General features: G+C 34.9%; 1 protein-coding gene across 1 annotated transcript in view; it reads right to left on the bottom strand.

Annotated features, from left to right (window-relative positions):
- Window positions 1–13,176, bottom strand: part of PCDH15 (protocadherin related 15) — a 1,158,626-nt gene that overhangs the window by 615,556 nt on the left and 529,894 nt on the right. The window contains exon 10 of the mRNA XM_007944018.2: window positions 9,265–9,377. Coding sequence (XP_007942209.1) covers window positions 9,265–9,377 — 113 coding nt within the window. The remainder of the gene's footprint in view (window positions 1–9,264; window positions 9,378–13,176) is intronic.

Genomic DNA, 13,176 nt, shown 5'->3' with positions numbered 1-13,176 from the left:
AAAAAAAAAAAAAAACAGAATATAGACACCCAAGGCCTCATAGTACAGATGAATGAATAAAACCTGATTTAGGAAAGGGTGTGAAAAATTAATATTATTAAATACTTAAACATTACAGATGCTTGCCTCTTCAAATAATTATTAAGGCAGTCCCAAAATGGACTCAGCTCTTTTATGTTCCAGTATTCTCAAACACATCCTATGTTTTCCAAACCCTGCTTCATGTCTGCTGCCTTAAAATCACCTGAGATAACTATTAAGGAAGATATTTGGAGTTTCTATCAGCATCTCTGATATATGTTTATTTGTTTAATTATTATTTTATTTTACTTTGTTTTGAATCAAGAGCCAATTGGATGGCAGCTAGCAATTACATGTCCTGTCAGGTTCCCAAGTGACTCTAATGTATGACTAGCTGTGAACCTTTAGTGTTTTAGAAATTATATCATTACCTTGATTAAACAGGTAACCTTTAAATCTACCTTTCAAAAATGTCCACCAATCAAGTGTCCCCTGGGAATGAGTTGGGACTGGCAGATTGACTTTCCTCACACAGGACTGAAGATATTTTTTTTACATTAAAAAGTCAGGTGAACCTGTTAGGCCAACCTCTATTCTGTTGTTGTTGTTGGTTGTTGTTGTTATGTGCCGTCGAGTCGCCCCAACTCATAGCGACCCCTCCTTGGGTTTCTGAGGCAGTATCAACTACAAAAGTAGGATTGCCCAACCTTCCTTCTGAGGAGTGGCTGGTGGGTTTGAACCGCCAGCCTTCTGGTTAGCAGTCAAGTGCTTTAGCCACTATGCTACTATTTTAGTCTCTTATAAAAATAAATGTTACTGCTTTTTACCTTTGACTAAAGTCTCCAATTTTAATTTAGACTTGAGGGAAGTAGACCAGAGGAACCTAGCTTAGTAAAGGCGTTCTTCATAGCATCCTGCAAAGCCCATTAGAGCTCTGCAAGGGCACAGAGGTCAAAGATCCTTTGCTAGCATAAGGTTATTTTGCCTTTCTGTCTTTGTACATATATTTTTCTTTACAATATGTTAGGACTCTGGAAAGCCTGTGTTCCCTGAGTCAAAGATCATATTAATATTTTCAGCTAATTAATAATTTAAAAATTAATGTATTCCATTGCTTCTTAACCTTTACCACAGAATTCTACAGCCTTAAAACTTGCAGAAAACGCCTTTATTTAAATTTTAATATTCTAAAAATTAAAGAATGCATAAGGAGTTTGACAGTAACTATATATATGACAGCTATTAAAAATACTTGAGAACTTATAAAACCATGCAATTAGTTATTAGATAAAATGCAAATAGTATTGCGTATTATACAACTTATTTGAAAGACCTTAAGTACAGAAAAATGAGAACATCCTTGGTTGGAAATAATTTTTCTCTTTTTTAAAAAAAGCTATCTTCACTAGGCAGAATATAAGCAATGCACTCTCAAAAAGGCCTGCAATATGACAACAAAATAATATTGACACACTTCTCACCTTGGTGAAGCATTTAATAAAATGAAATATATTTTATCTTCACATGAAGTAAGAGTGTGATTCTATTTATAATTTATTGCAATGAAAACATGAATTCTTGAAACTCCCAATATAACCTTTCAATAATAAAAATCTTTCTCTTTGCCTAGAGTTTAAGATACAGACTGAAAATAGAATGACAAAAGCAATTTTGAATTATTTAAAGAAGAAAAACCCAGTTGCTGTGGGACATACCACAGATTCAGAAAACGCTTGCTAATTACTGATATACGTCAAAATATTTGGCTGGTAATTTGAATGCGGGAATCATCTTAGTTATAAATAGCAGGGGCCCCTGGAGACAAAATCGTAATAGTGCTAAAGTAGTAACATTTCCTAAATCTCTTCTAGCTCGTGTTTTATTCCCCTTATTTTGCCTTGTCGCTCTTCTCTACAACTAGCAAAGCTTTTCAGCCTATGCTGGATTCTGATGCTATCCTCACAATGTTTTCTCTCAACTAGGAGATAACCCCACAAAGGTGCTATCTGTGAATTGGCTTAGTGCAATGGCTCATCCTGGAATTTTTTCAATTTAAAAAATAATTAAAGGGCAAAATAATTCTATCTTTGAAAGGGTTATTTTCCAGAAGCTGGAAGGTAATGAAAGTGAAAGGTTAATATTTTTCTTTGAAGTACATAAACCGTGGATGTGCCAGGCTGTTCCTGAGAGGAAAATAATTGGCAAGCCTTCCTAGCCTACATGTATTTTGACATGCCTGTTCATTTTCCTTTGCAACAACCAATCTTTATGAAGAAAGATTTCTTGGGAGGAAGCATGTGGGAGGCCTAAGGTAGTTTTTGAGTGTGAAGGGTCGTGTAGTGGGGAGATGTGGCAGAGACCACTCAAAAGTAGCTTTCATTTGAACACTATATGGTAGTTAGATTTGCTGTTGTAGAGTTACAATGACCTTTGCAGACAAAAGAGCCTTGTCAAAATCAAGGTAGTGTGACACGAATGGATAAATTACCTTTCTCCTTACACGTAGTTATAGGTGACCTTGTGAGGAAGGAAAGAAGCCAAATAAAATATCACCTGTGTGTGTCTTTCGTCAACTTGCACATTTGGATAGGCACTACATTCAACTGCTGTGTTCTATTTCTGTTCTAACTATAACCCAACTGAACAAATAAAGTGATGAGACAAGAGGATGCCATACATTCTTACCTTTTATTCATTTCTATTACTACATTCATATAAAGGAGCTCTGGTAGCATAGTGCCTAAGGCACTTGACTGCTAACCAGAAGGCTGGTGGTTCAAACCCACCAACCACTCCTCAGAAAGACGATGGGGCAATCTACTTCTGTAGTGATACTGCCTCAGAAACCCAAGGAGGGGTTGTTATGAGTTGGGTCTGACTCAACAGCACATACAACAACAACATAACTGGCATTAAGAACTAATTAATTTAGCCTAGTATTTTCAATTTTTAGAAATAGGAAGAAATAAAAGAATAGTGTTCTTCTTTAGGAAATAAATATATTTCACGTTCAAGTATAATTTTAAAAGAGTAGAATATAAAACTAAAATAAAAGATAAAGATTTAGCAAATGTATCAAATTCATCAATGAATTTCAAAAAGCTTATTAGTTTCTTAGAAATCTGTGGAATAATTATTATTTATTACTAATAACAAACAATGCTTGAAATTTCTGTGGAAAAAATTTACCCTCAAATGTACAGGAATTTCAACATAATTGACTCAGTCTTCCTCAAACTAGACAACTTGCTATTGGGGGAATGAAGGTAACCTTACCCTTTATCTGCTGAACTCAAGTGTGTGTGTTTCATACCTTAAATATTAAATTAAAGAATAAGACTAGAAATTCATGGCTATTTCCAGAGACATAAGGGCATGTCACCCATACCATTTATATCATTTCCTGTGATCTGGTAAAAGCAGCTGTATTTCTGTTTGTTTGAATTTTTGTTTGTAATTTCTCCTAACTCTGAGTCATTGATGACTTCTGTTCAGTCGCTTCATACTACAGCAAGAAAAATAGTAACCTATACTGTAAAATCTCCTTAAAATGATTTAAAGAATTTTAATTGTTGATTTATTTTTCATTTTCATTGGAGATTTCATCCTTTTTATTCTGAGAAGTGATGGATTATGATCTTTGACTTGCTATCCATTCTGTTTGATCTTGACACCTGTGACCTTCCAACTTTACAAAGTTCTGTTGAGAATTAATATAGGGGATAAATTGTAAAGTAACATGAAGACAATATAGAGCAGCATGATCATTTATTTATTTGTTTTAAAAGAACTCAATTGACAACATGGGAAGAAAGATCTAGTGGTGGACAAAATGCAAGGAGCTGAGACTATGATTTGAGAGAGATCCCTTACGTGAGATGACATAGGGCCATGAGGATGACAGCCAGACAGTCTCAATGGGAATGGAGAATGGGGAAGATATTGAAGAGAAATTCCAGAGGTATCTATTTAGGGCTTGATAAATGATTGGATAAGGAGACGTAGGAGAAAGGATCCAATGGAACTAGGAGATTCTAGCCTTGGTGAGTAGCCAGTGCTACTTTTATTATTAATTGAAAGAAGGAATCAAGAGTAGAAGTGTTTAGTTTCGTTTATTCAATATTAGGAATAGTTGTCCAACTAGGAATTGAAAATATGGGTGTAGAATTTAGAAAGAAAGACTAAATGTATAATTTCCACATTTGTGATTTCTTTGAAGTAGAGCTTATATATATATATATATATATATATAAGTTATATTTTGTCTCTTCTTTAACAATCAAAATGCCAGGCACCTAATAAGCATTCCAAAAGTAACTGGAAAATTGAAAACTAACAAATTCTGCATGCATTAGAAACACTGAGTCTGAGTTTTCTATTTAATGTTTGTGTGGTAAAGCCTGAATGATTACTCACATAGAGGCTGAATATTTTCTAAGGCTATAGTATAAGAGAGTCCTATGTAGGATTATAACAGCTGTTCTCCTAGGTTTCAGTCACTTTTCACATGTTGTCCTGTGACTCTTAAACTATTGAAGTAAAGGAACTGGTCAGGAGGACTGGCACATCACCTCAAATATCCAGGCTGACCATTTTGATTTCTTTCTTTTTTTTTTTTTTGGTGACAAAAATATATCTCTTTTTTAGAAGAAATTGGGGCTTTTTCTTTTTCCCTTTTTTTTTTTTTTTTGGTAAATACACTCGTGAAGATGCCTTCAAACTGTACTTTAACATAATGCAAGCCTTTTTCCCATGGATTGAATTTATTTAAGATTTTATAGAGTCTTTTTGATGGCCAGAGACACAGATGCAATTGTATCAAACACCTACATATTCAAATGTATGTATTCAAATACAATGAAGATAAAGGTATTGGCAGCCAGAAGCCTTAAAAAAAAAATTCTTGTACCAGGGAGAAAATCATTACAACAAATATTTACTGAGTCCTTTCTATGTGCTGCACATAGGTAGAGTTAGGGTTTGGGGACACATGGTTAAAAGAAATCACTAGAGTACACTCCAGTAAAGTTTAAAGGAGCTCTAGTGTCACAGAGCTGAAAGCATTCAGCTGCTAACTAAAAGGCAGGCTATTAGGTCCTCCAGCAGCTCTGTGGAAAAAAGATGAGGCAGTCAGCTTCTCTAAAGATTTACAGCTTTGGAAACCCTATGGAACACTTGTACTCTGTCCTAGAGGGTTGCTATGAGTTAGAATTGACTTGATGGAAATAGATGTGTTTTTTTAATAAAGGTTTTCACTGCCGTTGAGACGGATCTGACTCATAAAAACCCCTCCTTGGGTTTCTGAGGCGGTATCACTACGGAAGTTGATTGACCAATCTTCCTTCCGAGGAGTGACTCATGGGCTTGAACTGCCAGCCTTCTGTTTAGCAGTCAAATGCCCTAGGCACTATGCCACCAGAGCTCCTTTTAATAAAGGTTATCGAGAAATAAATGGAAAAGTCTGATACTGAGCGATGACAGCCAACATCAGGACAAACAGGATGCAAAGAGAGTCATCCAAACCGTGACCATGCCTTTCCAGAGAAAGAGTTGTCTTAGTTGAAAACTGAAGCAACGGTATCAATTAGACTGTTGACAAGAAGAAGGAGGAGTGACTCAGGAATAGAAACAGTATCTGTAAATGCTTGGAGACTAGAAAGAATGTGAGTTTACAGCACTTCTAGTGGCTCAGCATGTCTGTAACATAGAAGAGATATGAAATGAGCATGGATATATCCATGACTTGGAAAGAAAAAAAGTTAGAAGTCAGGCTGTGAGATGGTAGAAGTGGTTCATAGAGAAACAAAAAGAAAAATAAAGGGATATGATTCAATGATGTTCATAATTCCATTGTAACCTTTGCAATTAGCTATTAATCAAAGGGTTTTAGATAAAAATAAAACTATTCTTTTAGCAATAGAGACAATGGATTATTTATTATTTGCTCATTTTAATCAGTTTTAATAATTCAAGGTTAGTTTCTTTGTATCACATGGCCCTAAGCATACATACATTCACACACACACACACACACACACATCAACTAATGATACTTTAAAAATATATCGCATTTATAAAAGTGAACTTTCTGGGCTTTTTGATTGATGTTCCATACGTGAGCTAATTCACTACCATCTAGTATCTTTAAAAAGATTTCATATTTCTACCTCAGGTTTTTTTTGCTTATGATCACCTACTTTATCATCTAAACTGGAACATTTTTTGAGAATAGAAAAGGTGTTATTAATAATTACACAAGGACAACAGGCATAAACATGAACTGCCCTGAGCAACTGAATTTATGAGTCTCCTTACTTAGGAAGAAATGTCATATTATTCAAGCAGGTCATAATGGCTGAAAAATTTGTGTTGCAGAAGTAGTTAATTATAACTTCATAATATGTACCTCATTTTAAATATGCTTAAACAATTATGAAGAACTAAAACTTGAGATGTTGTCTTGAAAGAGAGTATTCTTTTCTCTCATTTGGACATATTTTAACTCTAATATGCTAATGCTAATGAACTAGTTCGTTGGCATAGTGACTAAGGAATCTGACTGCTAAGCGAAAGGTCAGCAGTTCGAACCCACCAGCTGCTACACGGAAGGAAGACTAGGCTATCTATTTTTGTAAAGATCTACAGCCTCGAAACTCAATTGGGCATCACTATGAGTCAGAAATGACTCCACAGCAATGAGTTTTTTGGTTTTTTTTTTAGTTTCACCTTTACATTTTGATTTGTCAGCATGCCGAATAAATCACTGACAGAAATAGAAAAAAAATGAAGATGATCAATTTCTAATTTGTGACACTCACCAGTTGTTAAGTGCTCACATAGGTTTTTAAAGTGGAATTCTTCTTCAAAGTCTAGGAAAAGATACTTTATTTTATTTTATTTTTTCTCCATTTCTGAAACAGAAATTGGGACCAAGTCCAATAAAAACTTCTAAGGCAACAAAAAATGAAGCATTATTAAAATAACAAAAAGGGAAAAAGTTGAAAGACTCACTACAGAGAACTGCCAGATTGTAGTATTTCAATGGATCCCTGAGCAATGCCACAATACTCAGCTATTATTCAAGCAGGTGGCATATTATTATTCCTACAGATTGATACCTTTGCTCATTATCCCCTTGACTGCACACAAAACTCAGTAATTTGGATCTAATAATATCTGTAAAAAACTTCTATTAATAATATAAAGTGTTATTAAAACATTAAAAAAAAGTATCTGTGCTCTGTTCTAATTGATTATTATTTTTTTTTTTTTTTTTCATAATTGATGGACTGAGTTACACTGTTCCCAGATATGGTGGGACAACCGACTTTGATAATGAAATAAAATAATTGATTTCAAGTTTCCAGTGTGGTGGTTTGGAAACAGCCCTTTGTCAGTGCCTTGACTCCCACAGAGAGCAGCACCACAGGACTCCAGGTTATTCCGCAGGAGACAATGGGTACATATTTTTTAAGTTTTATATAGTCCATGATAATTAAAATAATATAGTCAATGCAAGAAGATGAATCTCATGGATGGCTATTTTATACAAATAGTAAAACTAGTCTTTCTTTGTTGAATGACTCCCGAACCCCTACTGAATGAAATTCAAGGAAATTGCAGTTACACTTAAGGTGCCTTCTGTTGGTCTGGCTCCATACCTCATTTCCCAGTTAACTGCTTGTAGCCTGCTATCTCATGCCTCCAAGCTTTTACTTCTGTTCCTCCTTCTGTTCAACCATATTTTCTACTTTATTCATTGGTCAAACCCTTTCTGTGCAGAAACATTCAGCTTGGAATAATCTCTAGAAAATATCACTTGAGTCACCATTTTAAATGTCCCTATTCTGTGGTTTGTTGGCATGTCTTCATGTCAGCACTTGAAGTATTAGCCTTGATTTATCTGCTTATATGACTCTTTCTTCTTCTATACTACCTGCTCTTCAGGGACAAGGTTCCAGTAAGTAAGCACAGCTTTTGGCATGTATAATATAGCTGGTGCTAAGAAAATATCTCCTGGTTTGAGCTAAAATATAATGTATGTGAAAATACTATTGTTTGTAGTTGAACTTCTAGATAGTTAGGCCCAACAACCATATAAGCAGCTGGGTCCTGGTGAAGTAGAAAAAACATGGCTTTGACTTAGATAAACTTACATTGAAACCTAAATTAATAAACATTAAATGCTTATTAGTAATGTAATAGTAAGTCAATCACTTACCCTCAAAGAGCTTCAGTTTCCACATTGTACAAATGAGTATAGTAATCAACTCCATGTAAAATATATATAATGCACCTTGTACAATGTACATGAACAGTGAGATTTCTCACTCTACTTCCTTTTCCTTTAATAATTTTAAGTTTGAAAATTGTAAGAAGAAATATGATAGGGCTGAATTTTCATAGCTAATATTTTATATGTATGGATATGAAAAAGTCATGCAATAAATACTGAACTTACTCCATGTCATTCTTATGTCTTTTTGATTCTGAAAATACCGTTGTCTGAACTCAATCTCTCTTTGTCAGATTCCTACTTCTCCTTCACTGCACAGCTCAAATCTCACATTCACAATGAACTCAACAAGAATTAATTGTCAGCTCATCTGGCTTCCCACAGTACTTTTCACATGATTTCATTACAGAATCCTAGATATTATTAAACAAAAACTGTGGTGCCAAGTGTATCCTCGCTCCTTTGAAAATCTTTCAGGCCTGCCATTATATTTTAATATAAAGAAAATAGTGAGATATATTTTAAAGGAATCTTTGACCAAGCAATTGCCTTTAGTTTTATGTTGGAAAAGCAATTAAATTTAAGAAGCAGTACATCATTAAAATAAGAATTTAAATCCATGCACATTTAATATAGACATATTAATTATGTTTTCATGATGAAAAATTATTACTTTTAGTAAAATAATAAACGTTACAATGGGACATGATCATTTATATTATGTTGTAATATATACAATTGATTAGACTATTACATATATAAGCATTCAGTGTAATATTTTTTAGTTTATATTATTCAATAATAATAATAATGTAAAAACTATTTTATAGAAAAGTGACACAATATATTTATGGCACATCACATTTTTTCCTATCAAAAATTTCAGCTCATTGCTGTCCAAACTAATTTTAATTTTTAGAATATAAAAAGTGCCTGCAGTAGCCTCTACAGATTTCTTTGATTAGCAGTTTGTAAACACAACAAAATAAGAAATTAGTTTAATTTACCTTAATAACTAAATCAAATTTCTGGTGAAAATCTCTGTTTACTGGCTCCAGGAGACTAAGTTCTGCAGTCCGAGGATGCATATGGAAAAATCGTGGGTAATCCTCAGGGGTCCCTGAAAGACAGTGAGATAGAACATAATTGAGAAAAATAAATAATATGTGTATCTGTTTTATTTATTTCCTTCATTAGATGAGGAGCAAGATCACAATTTCATTAGTAAATTAAGTTTTACAATTTATGCAGTCTTGGGAAAACAGACTTAAATGTAGTATATTGTTAATTAGCTTATGTACAAGAGAATGGAAAATATTTCTTGTTTGCATGTTTTTCCAAATATCTTTTATTATCAGAGCTCTTTTCTTTAATTTGAAATTTTATCACTTGCAGAGTGATTTTAAGTATAGAATGAGCAAATTTTGTCTCATAAAATTGTTTTATAATGTAGCATAAATCTTAATCATAGCATGCACGGTTTGTCAGCATAGCTTATAATAAACAATAAATGGTAGTTTGTACAAATATCAAGATGCTTGGGAATTAATCTCAGTATATTTTGTTCCATCTGGGCTTATACTTTTAACAAGATAAGAATGAATACAATTATATCAATGTTTTGGTCCTCTAATGCTGCTCTGACAGAATATACCACACGTGGATGACTTTAACAAACAGGGATTTATTCTCTTACAGTTTGTTGTTGTTGTTGTGTGCCATTGAGTTGGACCCAACTCATAGAGACCCCTCCTTGGGTTGCCAAGGCAGTATCACTACGGAAGTAGATTGCCCCATCTTCCTTCCGAGGAGTGACTGATGGGTTTGAACCGCCAGCCTTCTGGTTAGCAGTCAAGTGCCTGAGGCACTACTCTTGCAGTTTAGGAGTCTAAAAGTCCAAGGTCAAAGTGCTAGGTCTGGAGGCTGGGTAAAAGCCCCTTGAATTTGGGCTTCAGCTCTGCCTCTTGTTCCCAGCCCACTGAAGTGGAGACTTCTCTTAACTCAGACAGCTACTCCCTGCTGAGGCTGATAAACCCAAGGTCAACAGGTAAAATGGCACAGTCCAAAAATTATCAAGCAACAGGGCAAGCTATGAATTGAAGTCCATCAGCAATCCTTACAACAGCATAAAACACGGCAGGCTATTGAGAAGAAGACTTGGCCAGATGCAGGATTCAGATATACCAAAAACTTGAGACTTTTCTCAAAACATCTTATGTACTGGAAGCAGACTACATCCCTAAGGCAGCTACTCAGCTGCTCACAGTAGATTCCACCATGGAGCTGGTTACCAGTCTCATCATGGGGAATAACTGTGTCTAGTTTTCCAACCACTCAAAACAAGGCCCAGCCAAGTTGAGACACAATCTTAACAACCACTCAAAAACTCACTGCTGTCGAGTCAGATCTGACTCATAGTGACACTTCCTTGGGTTTCTGAGGGAGTATTATGAAAGAGGGAGCTCTGGTAGCATAGTGCCTAAGGCACTTGACTGCTAACCAGAAGGCTGGCAGTTCAAACCCACCAACCACTCCTCGGAAGGAAGATGGGGCAATCTACTTCTGTAGTGATACTGCCTCGGAACCCCAAGGAGGGGTCGTTATGAGTCAGGGCAGACTCGACAGCACATAACAACAACAACAACATCACTAAAGAAGTAGATTGCCCCATCATCCATATTAAATCAAAATGATAGTTTTAATGATACTCTTAATGTCTGAGAAGGATGTTTTCTAAATGCAAGCATTTCTTTGCAATAAGATACATTTCTCCCTGCAAGAAAATTCCTCATGACATAAACCATGGTATTTTCGATATCATACACATGACAAAGCAGAAAAATGAAAAAGGAGATAGGAGAATAATTGACACAGTGGATTTCTGGTGGTGACAAAGAGTACTTAACATACCATGGGCTGCCAAAAGAACAAACAAATCAGTCTTGGAGGAAGCACTGAGAGAATTCTACTAAGAAGCAAGGATCTGTCTCACATATTTTCGACATATCAACAGGATGTACCAGTTGCTGGAGAAAGATCTCATGCTTGGTAGAGGGTCAACCAAAAAGAGGAAGACCCTCAATGAGATGTATTGACTTAAGTTGCAACAGTGGGCTCAAACATAGCACATGATTTTGAGGACGGTGCAAGACTTAGCTCTGGTTCCTTATCTTATATATAAAATTGTTAGGAGTTGGAGCTGTTATGAGTTGGAGCTGGCACCTAACAGCAACAAGAATTATTTTGTGTAGCCACTATGAAAATCAAGATATAAAAAGGACCAGGATGCTGAAGATGCTCTCTTTATTTTCCTTCCCCCACTCCTAATTTCTAGCAACCACTGTTCTGTTCAACATCACTACACTTTGGTCTTTTCGGAAGTGTCACAAAATTGGAATCATACAGTATGTACTTTTGAGACTAGCTTCTTTGAACTCGGCATAAAGCCTTGTGATTCATTCAAGTGGTTGTATCACTAGCACTTTCTATTTATCACTGAATTATGTTTAAGTTATTAAAATCTGCCAAACGATTTTCAGTGTGAGGCTGTTCTATTTTACCTTTTGACTAGTGGTGTATGAGAGTTGCTCCACATCTTCATCAGTGCTTGATATGGTCAGTGTTTGTGGTTTTTTGTTTGTTTGTTTGTTTGTTTTTGTTTTTGTTTGTAATTGTATACATTGAGATCAAGATTTGCAATTTCCTAATAGCTAATGGTTTATCTTCCATAGTTTCATATGCATGTTAGAGCTGGACAATGCATAAGGAAGACCAAAGAAGAATTGATGCATGTACCATGGACTGCTAGAAGAAGAAACAAAGCCATCTTGGAGGAAGTGCAGTCAGAATGCTCCTTTGAAGTGAGAATGGCCAGACTTCCTCTCTCATTCTTTGGTCATTTTGTCAGAAGGGACCATGCCTGGTAAAGTAGAGGGTCAGAGAAAAAGGGCAAGACCCTCAGTGAGATGAATTAACACAATGGCTGTGATGATGGACTCATGAGCAGCAACAATTGTGAGGATGGCAAAGAATCAGGCAGTTTTCATTTTGTTATATATAGGGTCACCATGAGTCAAGGCCAGCTCAACAACATGACAACCACACAGATGGTAAGCATATTTTCATAATTTTATTAGCCATTCATATATCTTCTGTGATTGAATCTTTGTTCAAATATTTTTATGAGTTGCAGTTGGGTTATTTTTCTTGTTCTTACTGAGCTGTGTTTTCAAATATTTCGGATACAAGTCCTGTGTTGGATGTATGTTTTGTAAATACATTTTCCGTTATGTCACTTGAATTTTCAACTTATGAAAAGAGTCTTTTGAATAATGAAAGTTTTTAACTTTTATAAAATTCAGTTTCTTTTGTTTTTTATTTTATATATGTGTTCTTAATGCTGCATTTAAGAAATTGTTGCCAAGTTTAAAGTCACTAGGATTTTCACCAATATTTTTATTGATACATTTTATAATTTTAGCTCTTACATTTAGGTATAGGAATCCATTCAGGTAACTTTTTCTATGCTCTGTGATATATAGATTGAGATTTATTTGTTGGCATATAGGTATACAATTGTTTTCCCATGTACTGCCTTAGTACTTTATATTATATTTAAAAGTGTTTCTACTTCACAGACTTTTTTGAGAAGTGTTTGCATAGATGAGCATATTACTTCTGACCCTCTAGAAATAACAGACTATATGAGAAACTCTAAGGCAAACTCCAGCTCTCTTGTGTTACTTGTAACCAACTGAATCCCATCAATGGAAGCATTTGTTTTAAATGCTTTGTGCATTGGAGAGTGCACATGTAATACACTGCAGAAGAATACTTACATGAAACAAATATAGCATCATATTTCTATCTTCTCCACAAAGAATGTAAATGTTCACATATAAAATATTTTTTATGAATAT

The sequence above is a fragment of the Orycteropus afer genome, unplaced genomic scaffold, assembly GCF_000298275.1.
Source record: "Orycteropus afer afer isolate SDZICR_OR568_19922 unplaced genomic scaffold, OryAfe1.0 scaffold00118, whole genome shotgun sequence".
Lineage (NCBI taxonomy): Eukaryota > Metazoa > Chordata > Mammalia > Tubulidentata > Orycteropodidae > Orycteropus > Orycteropus afer.
This window is presented reverse-complemented; position numbering and strand designations above follow the sequence as displayed.